General features: G+C 42.6%; 1 protein-coding gene across 6 annotated transcripts; it reads right to left on the reverse strand.

Annotated features, from left to right (window-relative positions):
- Positions 1-4,259: 4,259 nt before the first annotated feature.
- UNC50 (unc-50 inner nuclear membrane RNA binding protein) lies at positions 4,260-15,109 on the reverse strand. Of its 6 annotated transcripts, XM_039520054.1 has the most exons (7): positions 14,445-14,604; positions 12,740-12,882; positions 11,673-11,956; positions 8,936-9,056; positions 6,828-6,967; positions 6,642-6,743; positions 4,260-5,081 (listed from the first exon to the last, which is right to left on the reverse strand). In XM_039520054.1, the coding sequence occupies exons 2-7, from the start codon at positions 12,805-12,807 to the stop codon at positions 4,945-4,947; spliced, it is 852 nt and encodes a 283-aa protein (XP_039375988.1). In that variant the 5' UTR covers positions 12,808-12,882; positions 14,445-14,604; the 3' UTR covers positions 4,260-4,944. The 6 variants fall into 6 exon arrangements, with proteins under 6 accessions (XP_039375988.1, XP_039375976.1, XP_039375998.1 ...); XM_039520042.1 differs by lacking the exons at positions 12,740-12,882; positions 14,445-14,604 and adding an exon at positions 14,883-15,109; XM_039520064.1 differs by lacking the exon at positions 12,740-12,882 and having other exon boundaries at positions 14,445-14,606.
- Positions 15,110-15,154: the final 45 nt, after the last annotated feature.

Genomic DNA, 15,154 nt, shown 5'->3' on the forward strand with positions numbered 1-15,154 from the left:
GAAAATCTTTGCAAACTTTTCCTATAATACCCTACATCTTTAACAAGTCACAAATCGAAAATACTGAGCATGCACCTTATTCCAATTGTCTTTTATTTTTCACTCGAACTCTACCTCTTGTGAAATCTACTGTAGATGAGAAGATTGTAAGTAACCCTTTTTGTCATATGCATCCAGAAACTGATTCTCCATACTAATAACATTCATCTGAGATCCAAGTTGTCCAACATTTTTACATGACTTTACCATCTTATGGTTGCAGAAGCCTGCTACCCTTAACCGATACTATTTTGATAGTATAGTAATACGGAGAAGTTGTACATATTCTTACATTTCTTGAAGATGAAAAAATATAATTAAATTTTATGAAGGGGGTACTTTTGGGGTTCCATTTATTTTGCTATAACAAAACCCTCTTTTATAGATTATCAGGATATATTTATATCTATATGTAGATATATAGATATATAAAAAACATTAGGGACATTTAATTTATTAAAATAATTTGAAAAGTACATATTTTTATGCAGTAAAATTTTAAATTGATATAGGTTTTTTTTATGGATTATCTAGCTTGAATTATCTTTCTATGTTTTTCTTTTCAACAGCAAACAACATAAAAAATTAATACCATATTTCAACTATACTGCCATGGTTAATTTAGCAACTCAATTTAGTTTTCTTAAGTAGTTTTGTACCACAAAATCTGAAAGATATCGTTCAAAGCATAAGCACGCCTTAATTGCCAGAGTTGTGAAGAACATTATTCTTGGGAGCTACCATATTCCACTGATTACAGGGCATAGACACATAAAAAGCATGTTGAAGTATCTTAATATTTCAGTATAACATAAATGCTAAATCTGCAGTTATTTTAAGTTTAATCCATCACATTTTAGAGGGAGATTTCGATACCAAGCTATCCCTTTTTAAAACTTTGTAGACAGTTCCTAAACCGAACAAATTCATTCTCTGTATAGAAAAGCATTCCCTATCTTTGTGCTGTAAATTTTGAATTTTGTCTCGTGCCCAGACATACAAATTCCGTTCAGTACTTTGAATGACTACAATCCTACATATTATTTTTCCTGATAAAAATATCAGTAATTAGACACTTGTAATTAACCTCATTATATTTCTCTCTTAAAATGTTTTTATTTCAGTATTTACCTTAGGTAAATGTTGTAGTGGATGACTTTTTTTAAAGAGTGAGTCCTATCCAACTTCCATGGGAATCAATTAAGACTTCCATTGCCTTTAATAGAATCAAGCCCAAAGTCAGTTTCCTGCCTTTTGCGCTTCAAGGAAAAGAACAATACTTGTTTAACTGATGAGCAGCCCAGACAGTGTGAGTTCTTTGTGCTGCTACAGCACTGTTCATAACATGTAATGCCATTTAACAAGTCATTAAAATCTAGTAGTTTTTTTTATCACATCTCAGCATAGATCTGAGAAATTATTTGGGTTTATTTTCCCCCCAATTTTACCTGTGACTGATGCCAATAATTTAAATAGCTATTTGTTAAATTTTATATCGTGACTTAATTTTTAAGTCAGATATGTTTCTGAAAACAAGCAATGCCAACAAATGTTGTCTTATGATTTCATGAAGTTAAAATGATTTATAATAAATTTACCCAGTACCATTGTTAGGTGCCTTTCCTCTGAGCAGTGTCGTCTTATGGGTTTATTCTGTCAGCCCAGTGTTCCTAAAGCAACGTTCAACATATAAGAAACTCCTAAAATCTCTAAATGTGTAGAAACTCACCCCAAACTGAACACACTTTTGTGGTGGTTCTTTGTTTGTTCTACCCTCAAGGCAGGTATAGTAGTTATGGACCAGATTAGAATTCTCACCCCATCACTGCTTTTGTGAGCCTTTTAAAAATTTAGACTAGAAAATCATTAGGGTCCCTTGTGAATCTGAGATAAGATACTGGCTAAATTTAAGGCAGAATGACTTTGTACTTCTGCCTTATAATATGCAATACATATACCTTTGAGTATGTTGAGGGATCATGTTTAGTCTTTTGGCAAGACTAGACAATTTTGTACTTTTTTCCTTCATTTTTTCCATAAGTAAGTATAAAATCTCTTCAGTAATTCCTTGATTTTTTTGTTTGAAATATCTGCTCCAAAACGAGTACAGTATTAATTTACATCTTGTGCTTTCCTCTGGAAACAAGAATACAAATTTATTCCGAGACCATTGTTTCATGAAATGAAGTATTTGCTTAAGTTTAAGATTTCTTCTTAACAAGGATCCATTTTGAAATTGGACTAAAATGAAAACTACTCATTTTTAAAAGCATGGTTATGCTCATTCATATTTATGACTAACATTACAATTTAATACAGAAAGCGTGGCATACTGCTATGCTGCTGTTTTTGGAAATGGAATTTGATTGGTGTAAATATTGACACCAAGAATTTGTCATTGTGTGTCATGTTTCTTGATTTCAGTGTTCTCTTGAGTGGGTTTTTTTGTGATTTCTACTGTAAGCATTGAGCTAGAAATCTAGGTAGCTTAATGTTGAGAACTATGAAACTTTGTTTCAGGGGAACAAACTCTGATATCTTTACATGACCAGCAGTCATCCTACTCCCATTAATTTTAGTGGTGCAGGATCAAGCTCCTAATTGCAAAACATCATTTACTGTTGACTTTAATGGTAGCTGACATGATGATCATCATTGGTGCTAAACGTTCCTATGAAGTAAGGAAGGCTTGTTTTTTTTAAAGTGTTAATTGGTGGCTGCCTGCAGGTCAGGAGCTCTCACTTTGTGCCAGTGTACAGCAGGTCACAACAGAAATTCCCAGCTTCCCCAAGATCAAAGGTATAGTGCTTTACTTGTTGAAATAGTAAATTTTTCTTTGTTGCTCAGTGTTTGCTGAGATTTCAATAGATGACTTGGAGTGCATTCTCTTCAAGCCTTAACAGTGGTGGATACACTACTGTAAAATGAACTGCCAGCAGATTTGGTGTATTAAGCTAAATGTAGTTATTTTTTCTAGAAATATAAAATTCTAGTAATCAAATACTGAAGTCTTATTGTAACTAGTTTGCTGTTTAAAAAAACCCTTTTTGAAATTAAAACCTGGTGCTTGAGTTTGATATTGAGCACTGCTTTTGGAAAATTGCCATCTTCATTTTCACCGAGGTGTTTGTCAATTTGTACTATTGCCTTGTGGAATCCAATACTGTTAGATCCTGAAACATTCTTTTCTGGCAAAACTTATTCTGTACATTTTTCCCCATCTTTTCATTAACCAACCCCTGCTGTAATAGATTTTTATAATTGGCTAATTTGTTTAAAACTTGCTGCTATATTTGAAAACCTGATATGGGTCATGTCAACTGTGCCTTTCATCAATGTTTCTATGTGCCACAGCTATCCATGTATATTTGAAATAAAGGCTTTAAAAAAACTGTTCTGTAGTTCTTACATAAGCTGAGAGAGAATACTTCTGTCCCTAAGAGACCCTACATGTTGCTTTAACAATGTAGCAATATTTTAAGGTGTTGAGTCCAAATTTCAAACAGTCAAAAGGCATGTAAAATAGGGATTGAATATAGTACTTTAAATGCCATGTCTCAGAACCTTCTGTACTGAACTGCAGAGACTGCTCTTCAGTTAACAAGTGCAGAGAAAAATTAGTGGGTGCTCTGCACCCACCAGCAGCCAAGCTCTTCCCCCCCCCCGACACCTAGCATGCTGCATCCCTGCTCCTCCACCTACCTCCCAGCGCTAAACAGCTGTTTGGCAGCATTGGCACATGCGGGGGGAGCCAAGTCAAGCACCCATGGGAAAGTGGGGAAGTTGGCACCTATGATGACACATACAAAAACTTCAATGCTAGCCAAGAATTAATTTGTGAAAAAGTTATTAGTCATCCTTATTACAATAGTGCCATTGGGCTAGGCTCTGTACAAACATGGTAGTAGAAAGTCCCTGCTCCTAAAAGCTTACAATCTAAATAGACAGGACACAGGGTGAAGGGGTGGAAGACCAGCAAAGTGAACAATGTAATAAACAGTTGTCAGTTCCACACTTCTGAGGGGTGGGTTTGCTTAGGACTAGATAACGGAAAATGAAGGTAAGGTAAAGACTGTGAGGGAGGGACATGGTTGGAGCAAACAGCCAATCAGCCTAAGACAAAAATAGTTGATGCAAAACTCTAGGATGTTCTGAATGGCCAGTAGTCCCTGTGGTTGGGTACTTCTGCTCCTATGGGCTGAAGTCTCATGCTGATTGTCTTTTTTTTTTTTTTGCCCTAGGGCTGTATGGCAGGGGAGGCAGCACCTGGGTCTTAGTATCCCTACAGTACAGGTGGAGGGGGTCACAGCTGTACCTTTGAATCCATAGGGGTGGGCCTAATTTCACTACCTGCCCCCATGCAGGAGTCCTTGCTTTGGCTGACTCCAGCTGCTCAGAGTGGCAGATGTGGCTGATGCACTGTAAGAACTTAGACCATACAATATTGACATGTGAGTAGCTAGAGCATGTGACTGAGCAGCAGTCAGGCATTATTAGTGTAGCTAAACTGAAGCATTAAATCTGAGAATCACACAATAATAAACATAAATCACTTTGAAGACAACTAGCCTCCATCAATTTGTTGTACTAATTTAATATGGTACTTATCCCCTTAAAAGACATCAGCAGTGATAATTAGGCTATTCAACTTATAAGTAGATTTATTACAAAAATGTACAGGTAGTTTGTCTTGAGGAATGTACTGCAAAAGTATTCATAGAGAATTACTAACATTTTTACTGTTTGTAAATATTTTAATCATTAAAAATTGCAATAGACACTTCAAGCTTTTTACACTTATCTACAAAGAGAAAATGTACAACCATTTACAACGAGAGGTCTTAGATGTTCATACTGTCAGCAGCTAAGACAAACTACACAGTAGAGACATATGAAGACCTGTTTTTATTTCACTCTGAATTCATAGAAAGTACAAAGTGTCTTGGTGAAGTTCCATCCCAGTGCTAATGAGAGCACATATAGCAGAATTAAGAGTGCAAATGGATACAAAAGGATAACTGTGTTCTTCAGAAACGGCAATGCTAGAAAAGAAATACAATTATAATCAGAGTACAAAATTATTTAAAACCAGCTATTAGTTGCATTAATGGACCAAAACCATAAACTGTTACATCCAGAAGGACCCTGGGGAGAGGCTGCCAGCATTTCATCAATTTCTTAACAGCTTGGTTAAAACTAGGTGCCTGTTTATCATCCCTGCCATGCTGATTCTGCAGCCCTTTGCCCAGATACAGAATAGCTTCTATCAGAGGAGAGGAGTAATTGAGGTAGGTCTGTATACACTAGTATAGCCAAACTGCTCAGTGATTTTGTTGCATTACTACCCTCCTCACTAGTCAATCTGGGAGTCCAAAATTAATGCAAGGGTCTTAAGGTTTGAAGCAGCATATTAATTGGATTATAGTACAACGCCATGGTGAGCACGAGTATCAATATCTTCTGTGCAAAGAGTGTTTTAATACAACCCCATAAAGTGACAAGTCCTTTAGGTATAAACTTTTTAACCTAGTTTGGACATTTAGATAAGGGAGTACCTAGCATTCCTGGCAAAGGATTACAAATGATTAACTCCAACCACCCAGGACAGAGGCAGTATTGGGTTTGGAAGGAAATAGGGGAAAAGTGATGTTCAGAAAAAATGTATCAGAATTGTGCAAGCTGCAAAGGGAGCATGTGGAATTGCTTCATTAGACAGTGAAGACTACAAGACATGTATCTAGGAGGGACTGCTTAAAAATAAAACAACATTGAATTCTCCTACTTCTGTATTTGAGATGATCATTGCAGACCTAGTATCAGAGGGGTAGCCGTGTTAGTCTGGATCTGTAAAAGCAGCAAAGAATCCTGTGGCACCTTATAGACTAACAGACGTTTTGCAGCATGAGCTTTCGGGGGTGAATACCAACTTCGTCAGATGCAAGTAGTGGAAATTTCCAGGGGCAGGTGTATATATATGCAAGCAAGAAGCAAGCTAGATAGTCTGTATCATGATTTTACATGGGGAACAGTAAATACATCTTTGCTTTAAAATTTGTTACATTTGAAATATCAGAGACTGACCTTCTTACCTCTGGAGAGATTTTGCTACAAATGGAAGCGCTACACAAAGGACTGAATGACCCATCCCAGCTGAGGATGTACTCCAGAGACTTGATTTGAACCTGCAGTTTATTCTATCACTGCTACAAGCCTGAACCAAGAACTTTGCCATTACTAAAAAGCTCAGAGGAACAAAAGTGGCTGTGTATGGATGACAGAATCTCTGATATTTCAAATGTAACAAATTTTAAAGCAAAGATGTATTTACTGTTCCCTGTGTAAAATCATGATACAGACTATCTAGCTTGCTTCTTGCTTGCATATATATACCTGCCCCTGGAAATTTCCACTACTTGCATCTGACGAAGTGGGTATTCATCCACAAAAGCTCATGCTGCAAAACGTCTGTTAGTCTATAAGGTGCCACAGGATTCTTTGCTGCTATTGCAGACCTATGAATTCATAAATTAAAGTAACTTATTGGGCCAAGGCTCAGTTTTCATATAGTCAATTGCCTAATAAAAGCTTTTGAAATTACTTACCACTGTACCCTAGAAATGTTACGTAGATATAATAACCAATTGCAATGAGCCATACTGTATTCCCAACAAAATATCCCATGAATGAGGTTGACGAAATAACATCTGTAAAAGAGAAGACAGTTGCTCTATTACCTGCCTGAGGCCCAGCACCATGGAAAAAAGCATTAAAAAGGGCATTCTACTTACAATTGATGAAAAACAGTTGGATAAAATGCAAAATGACTAGAAGTGGATAGAAAGCATTCAGATGAACATCAAAGGCATATCCCCATTCCACATCATAGTCTCTGCTCTGTCGCTTTACCAAGTACTTATTAGAAATAAACCTAATTGGAAAAGAAATAAGTTATGAAACGATTTCACACTTTCATGTTTCCTAAAGTTATAATGTTAATTTGACATTCCACCTATAGTTAAAGTAATGAAGTCACATACAGGAAAAAAAAATCAAGTCTTTACCATTTAATTCATACATTCAATCCTTTCAAATGTCTCTGCATAATTGCCAACCTCAGATGACTGAAAAATGTTTCCCTAATGTGTGAATAAAACATGGTAGCCCAAGCAAAGGTGAGTATTTCCTCAAAAAGACAGCACAGACCAGCTTTTGTTATCCTATTTCTCTCTCAGCAGTAGTCACATTTTTTCATGCTGAGCAGATAAAGTGCAAACACTGCACAGGAGAACAGCAGCTTCCTTTTGCAAAGACTGCTGGTGTAATTACAGGATACTGAAGAAGCAGTGTCTTTCAGTTGCCATCCACTCACTTCCCAAAAAGGCTGGGTATAGCCTACCTCTTCACATTTTGTGTGTTACAAAAATAGCTCAGGTGCATTCAATTTTAGAGAATGCACATTTAATAATGTTACCACATTTAATAAACACCCCACCTCCACCAAAAAAGGCAACAAAATACTTAAAATAGGGGTACTGACTTGATATGAGTACTACTTTACTTGCTGCACCCAAAAACAAAGCAGGCCAAACGTGGTTTCTGGTCTTGAGATTATGGACCAAATCCATAGTTTAGCCTAATTTTCTCAGGCAAACTTCCACTGAAGTCTATGGAAGTTTTGCCTAATTAAAACCTGAGTAAAGAGCTAAGAATTTGATCATTCATTTTGGGCTTAAACCTGGAATAAGAGCAGAACATTCCTCATATGATCAACAAACTTCCAAAGTCATTTTTTAATCAAATATTGAATCGCTCTCTTTTTCAAGGTCACTCTACTTTAAAATGTTATTTTAACTAATAAGAAATCAGTTTTGAAGTGCCCCTGATTTCCTTTACATTTTTGACAATGGCTTTCCTACCTTTTTCCCCACCTCCCTGCTGCTTCAAGTGAACCACACAAGCAGCAGAGAAAAGAGCAAGTGTGAGAATTGAGCCCTTCCTGTGCGTGTGCCTCGAGGAAGCAACTGAAGGTAGAAGATTGCTTCTGCTATTGGTCTCCTCTGACCAGCTCAACAGTGAAGAAAAGTCCTACCACTGTTCTCAGCTGTTTCCCTCAGAGGCCCAATTCTGCAGAGGAACCAGCATCCAACATATTCTCAACTCCTGCCCCATCATCAAGTGCTACCCTCAAGTACTGGAAAAGTCTCCTGTGCCTGCAGGGAGATTCTTGGCCCTCACTACCCTGACAGGTTCTTAGAATTGGAACAGTATATCTCAGGGGTGGGCAAACTACAGTTTGTGTGCCGAGCCGTTTTAAGCTGGCCCCCGAGCTCCCACTGGGGAGTGGGGTCTGAAGCTTGCTGCGCTCCAGCTGGGGCAGGGGCTGCACCATGTGGCTCAGCCCCACTCTGGCGCTCCAGCTGGGGCGCTGGTCAGGGGCTGCACCACATGGCTTCCGGAAGCCATGGCATGGCCCTGCTCCAGCTCCTATGTGCTCCAATGGCCCCCTCTGGTGCACCAATGGGAGCTGCAGGGATGGTGCCTGCGGACGGGGCAGCATGCAGAACCGCCTGGCTGCGCCTCTGCATAGGAGCTGGAGAAGGGACATGCCACTGCTTCCAGGAGAACTCAGCAGGAAAATAGGCACTGAGAGGTGTAAGTGACAAATTTCCTGTAAGTATTAACCTTTTTTTTGCAGAAAAAGGTCAAGCAAAATAAATATTTTCTAATGTTCTTTCCCAATATTAGTGCTCTATTCACAGCCAATGAAAATTCTTAACCGTCTCTTCTGAGCAAAGTCATATCGTTACAGATTTAAGTGCAATGCCTCAGCAACAGGGACTTGTCAACTGCCCTATAGCAATGCTCAACTTAGTTCTAGGTGGAATTATTTACTTACCACATTAAAGTTGCTATTAGAAGGCCAACGCCTACACAGTCTATAAACACAACCCAAAGAAGTAGCTTTATCATTTGAAAAAATCCCATGTCCAGCACAAATCCAAATCCTATAGTAGAGACTGGGGGCAGGGGAGAGAGAGAAGGGGAAAAAGAGAGATTAATCCTTCCTAGCTGGAAAAATGCTGCAGCACCAAACAATGCCAATTCCTCAAACTCTGACATTCCAGAGGTTAACTTTTTGGAGGAGGTCTCCTGAAATCTCAACATTTTCCCCTTTATTCCTCCTCACCCCTAAGATCTTCTGCAAGGCAGCCCCTTTTTTTATTCAAATACTGCATACCAAACCACTTGTGTATAATGTGGTTGGCTTAGGTTCAGTGTGTGGCATTACTGCCATTGAACTAATCTCACATTTTTAAACTTACAATCTTTTTATGAAGACAATACCTTGTTAAGCAGAAGTGCAGAGTAAGAACAACAAGCAGAGCTGAACACACACTGCTTTCAGTTACAACAAAACCACATGACAGTGCATAGTTTTCTGGCTCTGAAGACTCAGATGTCCTTCAGACTGGCATTCAGAGTTCCAGTCCATTTTAGTTGAATGAAAATGCAGTACACATAAGACACATTCTTATGGAGTTCGTTTGGCAGCTTTGGGAAAACATCCGTGAAACACAAAAGGATCTAGGAAATATTTCCCATCCAACCACAAGAACATTAGAATCTCAGAAGTAACAGCTTTGTTATGACTGCAGGTACTGTGCCATGTCAAAAACAGACTGGATGTAGTCTTTTAAAAGGCAACAGTGAAAACACAATCTGAACTGAAGCTTACATGCAAAAGATTTTCTTTTGATTGGTGATGGCTGAAGTGTCTCGCTGTGGCTTTGGTCTCTGTATTATTTGTATTATCATAGCACCTAGGAGTCCTAGTTGTGGACTACGACCCCACTGTGCTAGGTACAGTACAAAAAGTGAGTCTTTACCCCCATGGGCTTACAATCTAAGTATCAGACAAGAGACAACAAATAGACAAAGTCTACAAGGAAACAATGAGACAATACTGGACAGCATGATAGGCAGAGGTCTCAGCATACAAGCAGCCTAATTGTTGCCAAGGGTTCTGTAGGCATCACAGCAAAGGAGAGTTTTGAGAAGGCTTTTGAAGGTAGATGATGTTCCTTTGCTGATGTTTACAGAGTGCTCCTCCCAAGCATGTGGGTCAGCATGGGAGAAAGCATGAAGGCGCTGTTTGAAAATTTAACAATGGGAGTAGTGCGCAATGGAGGCTGGCATCGCAGGAAAGGAAGTGAACATCCACAGACTGATAGCAAATGAGAAGTGACAGGTAGATTGGGGACTGACCATGAAGGGCCTTGAATGTGAACAAAAGCACCATACGTTTGAGGTGATAGCGAAGAGGCAGCCAGTAGAGGGATTCAAAGAGAGGGGTGATGTGGTCAAAGAGCAGGCTAGGAAAATGATCTTTGCAGCAGCATTGTGAAAGGATAGGAGTGGGGCAAGACTGCATTTGTCAAGGCCAGAGAGAAGGATGTTACAGTAATTGAAACATGAGATGATGACACCTTGGACAAGAGTTTTAGCTGGATGGATGGATAAGAAAGGCCTATCCTTAGATACAGCCTGGATGTAATGACCTACCGAGAGGTCTGAATCAAGATGATGTCTGGATTACAGGTCTGAGTGACAGGCAGGATGGTGGGGTTGTCCACAGTGATCAAGAAAGGAGGTAGCAGGAAGGTATGGGGGGAACGGGGTTTGCAGAATAGGAGCTCTGTTTTAGCCATGCTTAGCTTGAGCTGGCAGCTAGACATCCATGAGGGATGTCAGAGAGACAGTCCAGGATTTTAGTTTGGACAGAAAGGCAGATGTGTGAGCCATCAGCATATTTCTGTTTATAGATAAGATGACCCAGAGATAAGGTATAGAGGTAGATGAGAAGGGGAGCAAGGACAGACCCCTGTGTAAAGGGTACTGTGCCTGTAATGTGTTCAACGTTAGGGACTGTCTTTTTGTTCTGTTTTTGCACAATGACTAGCACAACGGTCCTAGTCTACAATTTGGGTGCCTGTGTGTTATGGTAATTCACGTAACAATAATACATCCCATCTTCTAATCATCCAAATGTTCAACTATTTAAAAAAAAATTGTCATTCATTCCTCTGGTTGTCTTTGCTATGACACAATTATTGAAACCCAGAACAGAGACAAGACTTGATTACAATAAACATAAAGAAGACTCTTTAGAGGATTCTAGATACAGCTAGACCCTGCGGTTTACCCTGGTTCTCGTATTTCTAAATGGTTACTGTAACCTTTGCGTGTAGATAGCGCATCAGCTTCTTTTGGGCCTCTACAGACAAAACCCCAGGGTGCTGAAAACCCCCCTGCGAAGGTACATTCCTGCGACTTTATTGAAAAGAAAAAGATCTTATCTAGCTTAGGTACGTATGTGGCCACCATCACTGTAGGATCTGCGCACTTCACAAACTTTTTAACATGTTTATCCTCAGAACACCCACGTAAGGTTGTTTTACAGATTTACCCCATTTTACAGATGAGGAAGCGAGGCATAAATGAGTTGCCCAAGGTTACACAGAAAGTCTGTGGCAGAGCAAGGACTTGAACCCAGGCCTCCCTAATCTTAGGCTAATGCTCAATTCTTCCTCCTTCCCACCTCATTTTTGCTGGTCATGGAAACAGACACTCACCACACAGCCAAATACTCAGCAATACCAAGAAAGCAGGATCATCTCTTGCCCACTGGTCCTTTGTTTGTTTTCGGTAATGAAAGTTTCTATAAACTCTCTGTGGTGAAGTGAACAGGTAGAGCATCTGCCAAACAGCAAACTCAAAGTCCATCTGCCGGAAGTGAAGGAGCCTCCTTAGATATTTGTAGCGTTTTGCACCCGCTGTATGTCTCGCTGCATCCCTGGAGTTTAACGCACCATTGCCCTGGTTTGGGGAACTAACTGAAGTGGTCGGCAACATTTTTCTGAAGGAAAGATTTTAAAGTTAAAACTAATTTATTTTACATAATCTTAGAAATGACAGATGTAAAATTAGAAGCGTTTTAAATTATGCAGTGTTAATTATGGCATTTAGAGATAAATCTAATTTCCAAGGGTAATCAGGCAAGTAGCTAGCTAAATACTAGCTCTTGTGCCAGCAAGACTACGTGAAAAACTATAAGCTAGAGTGTGCCCCATTCAAAATTTGGCCATTTATGTTAATTGAGTCACCTTTTTGCTGCCTAAAAACAGTGTACTGAAATACCATAGTTTAGAGACCTGTGCACCAGGATTGGTACCAATAATACATAAATTAAAATTCCAATCTGCTACTAATTCAGTATGTGGCCTATGACAAATTACGTAACCTCTCTATCCCTCCCCTTTCCATGTATAACACAAATATTTACCTGCCTACTGCATGGGGTTCTGTGACAATCTTTGTACAATGCTCTGGAAACAAAGCACTTCAAGTACTAAGTATAAATGTACAGTTTTACAATTGCCCTTGAATGCGTTTACTGTTAAAGATGTTCTATTTTACACTGCGTTATATTTTAATTATTTCAGATAAAAATTCAGTGCGCCCCACTCCTCAACGAAACATAGGCATGTAATTCTGAGCTAGAGGGAGCCACCTCTGTTTGCTTGGGATTCAAAGCCATGAACCTTCTCCCCACCTAAGCTCTTTCTTGCAACAAACAAAATGAAGACAAGATGATTGCGTCTCCCCTTATAAACTTCAGCCCAGGGGGCAAGGCACTTACTCAGGCTCTGGGAACCCTGGATTCAAAATTCCCTTTTGCCTGAGGTGGGGAGAACCCAGGTCTTCCATGTCTCAGATGAGTGCCAACTGATTATTGGGTATTCTGGGGTGGATCTCTCAATCTGTCCTGTTGAAGCTGTTCCACTTTGTATTAATAGTTAAATAGTCAATGCAACAGGGTCTTGAACTCAGGGCTCTGAATATCAGTCATAGTTTAAGGGCCTGAAAGGACCACCAGATAATCTAGTTCGATTGCCTGTATATCACAGGCCACCAACACCACTCAGAACCCTACACTAAACTCAACCACCAAAATATTACTGCCCACAGAAGACGAGACTATGATGTGTCACAGGCAGAAAAGAGGCAGGACTAAGGCTATATCTACACTAGCACTTTTGTTAGTAATACTGTTGTCGGACTGGAGGTGGGGAAAAAAAAACACCCCCGACCAACATACATTTCACTAACAAAAGTGTCAGTGTGGATAGCGCTATGTCAGTGGGAGACGCTCTCCTGCTGACATAGCTACCACTGCTTAATTATGCCTGGAGGAGAGCTCTCTGCTGTCAGCACAGAGCGGCTACACAGGAGACTTTACAGTGGCACAGCTGTAGCGGTATAGCTGTGCCACTGTAAGATTGGTAGTGTCATCATCTGAGGTGACCAATGCCTGAGGCTCCTGCAATGGCAAAGTAGTGACTGAGATATACCCAGATAATCTGAGCAAGTGACCCACACTCTCATGCTGCAGGGGAAGGCAAAAAAACGCAAATGCTGAAGTCACTACCAATCTCACCTAGGTGAACCCTCTGCCTGACCCCAAATACAGGGGCGGCGAGTTGTATGGGCCTGTGGTGCCCAGGCTCCAGCAATATTCAGGGCCCGGCTCCACCTATGTTTGGGGCCAGGTCTCTCCCCCGGCCCTGCCTGCCGGCCCCCTGCACCTCCCCTGAGCGTCCCCCAGCCTCCACACTTGCTGCCCCTGCACACCTCCCACTGGGCCCAGGAGCATGTCTCTGCCTCTCCTCTGCAGCTCCAGGCTGTCTCCGCTCAGCCTCCTCCTCTCTGGCTCCAGCCCCGAGACAGCCTGCCTGCACCCCAAACTCATCCCGAGCCCTGCCCCACCCCAGAGCCCTCACCCCCCCTGCAGCCCAACCCTCTGTCTTAGCCCTGAGCCCCTCACACACCCCAAACCCCTCATCCCCCCACATCCTATCCCTTTGCCCCAGCCCTGAGCCTCCTCCTGCATCATGAACCCCTCATCCCCATCCCCACCCCACAGCCCTTACCCCACACCCCAAACCCAGCCCCACACCCTGTACCCCCTCCCATCCCCAAACTGTCCCAGAGCCTGCACTCCCACCCCTTCCCACACACCCTCTCCTGCCCCCCAACTCCCTCCTGCACCCCACCCAGAGGCTGCACCCCAGACCCCTTCCCCCATCTCTCACCCCTTCTGCAGCCAAACTCCCTTTCAGAGCCTGCACCCTAATCCCCAGCCCAGGGCCTCCACCCCAGACCTCCTCCCCCCCACCCAAACTCCCTCCCAGAGCCTTAAGCAGGTGTGGGGTGGAGTTGGGGGGTGGGGGGGCTTTCTGGGCACTACCAAAATTTCTCCAAACCTGCTACCCCCGCCCAAATACGGGGCTAGTTAGACTCTGAGCACGAGAAAGAACAAATGCTGAGCCACCTCCGATACCAACCCAGACCCTCTCGCGTCCCCCCCCAGCAGCGACCATCCCTGATGCCTGAGAGGCAGGAGACCCAGTAAGTCCCGCCAGTGCGCGCCCTGGGCCCCGCCTTAACGCTGGGCTAGGGTCGCTCTCAGGCCGAGGCTAGTTAAGCGCCCCCGCAAAGTGGAACCGCTGCGGCAGCACCGATGGAGACGCCCCCGCTACCCGCCGCGCGCCGCCCCCCGGGGTAGAGACGGTTCCACCCTCAGCTCCCGCCTCCCCAGCAACGATCTGCCCGGGGCACGTGCCCAGAGGCGGCTCCGAGGCGGGGATCGCCTCCTATGAGGACCCGCCGGGGTGGGGGGGAAGGGAGGCCGCGCGCGCGCAGCAGTAGAAGGGAGGGGCCCCCACCCCGCAGGGATCCCAGGCCCGGGGGGCGAGAACTCCACCCGCAACTGCCCCGCTCACCTGCCGCTCCAGCCCCGCCCCTCCCAACCACACACAGCGCGAGGGTCGCCCGGGGCCGCGCGCACCCACAGCAAACTCCAGCTGCTTCCGGCAACGTAGCACGGCGCGCGCGCCCCCTGACCCGGCCCGTGACCCTGCGCCGCGGGGCATGCTGGGTACGGTAGTTCCTGCCCCGGCGGGAAAGGGCGGCGGCGGTTTCTGCGCATGCGCCGTAGCTGGGTCAAAGGACAACAAGATGGCGGCGTCCAGTATAGCGCGCTGGGAGGCGGCGG

The sequence above is a fragment of the Mauremys reevesii genome, linkage group 1 (genome assembly GCF_016161935.1).
Source record: "Mauremys reevesii isolate NIE-2019 linkage group 1, ASM1616193v1, whole genome shotgun sequence".
NCBI lineage: Eukaryota > Metazoa > Chordata > Testudines > Geoemydidae > Mauremys > Mauremys reevesii.

What these genes read in the sequence shown, in the direction of transcription:
- UNC50 (XM_039520042.1), bottom strand. Translation starts at nt 15,088, where the DNA reads ATGCGCAGAAACCGCCGCCGCCCTTTCCCGCCGGGGCAGGAACTACCG. An exon ending in GGGCGGGGCTGGAGCGGCAG is followed by an intron (nt 11,957 to 14,882) that starts GTGAGCGGGGCA and finishes TCTTTCCTTCAG; the next exon opens with AAAAATGTTGCCGACCACTT. An exon ending in CCAACTGTTTTTCATCAATT is followed by an intron (nt 6,744 to 6,827) that starts GTAAGTAGAATG and finishes TCTCTTTTACAG; the next exon opens with ATGTTATTTCGTCAACCTCA.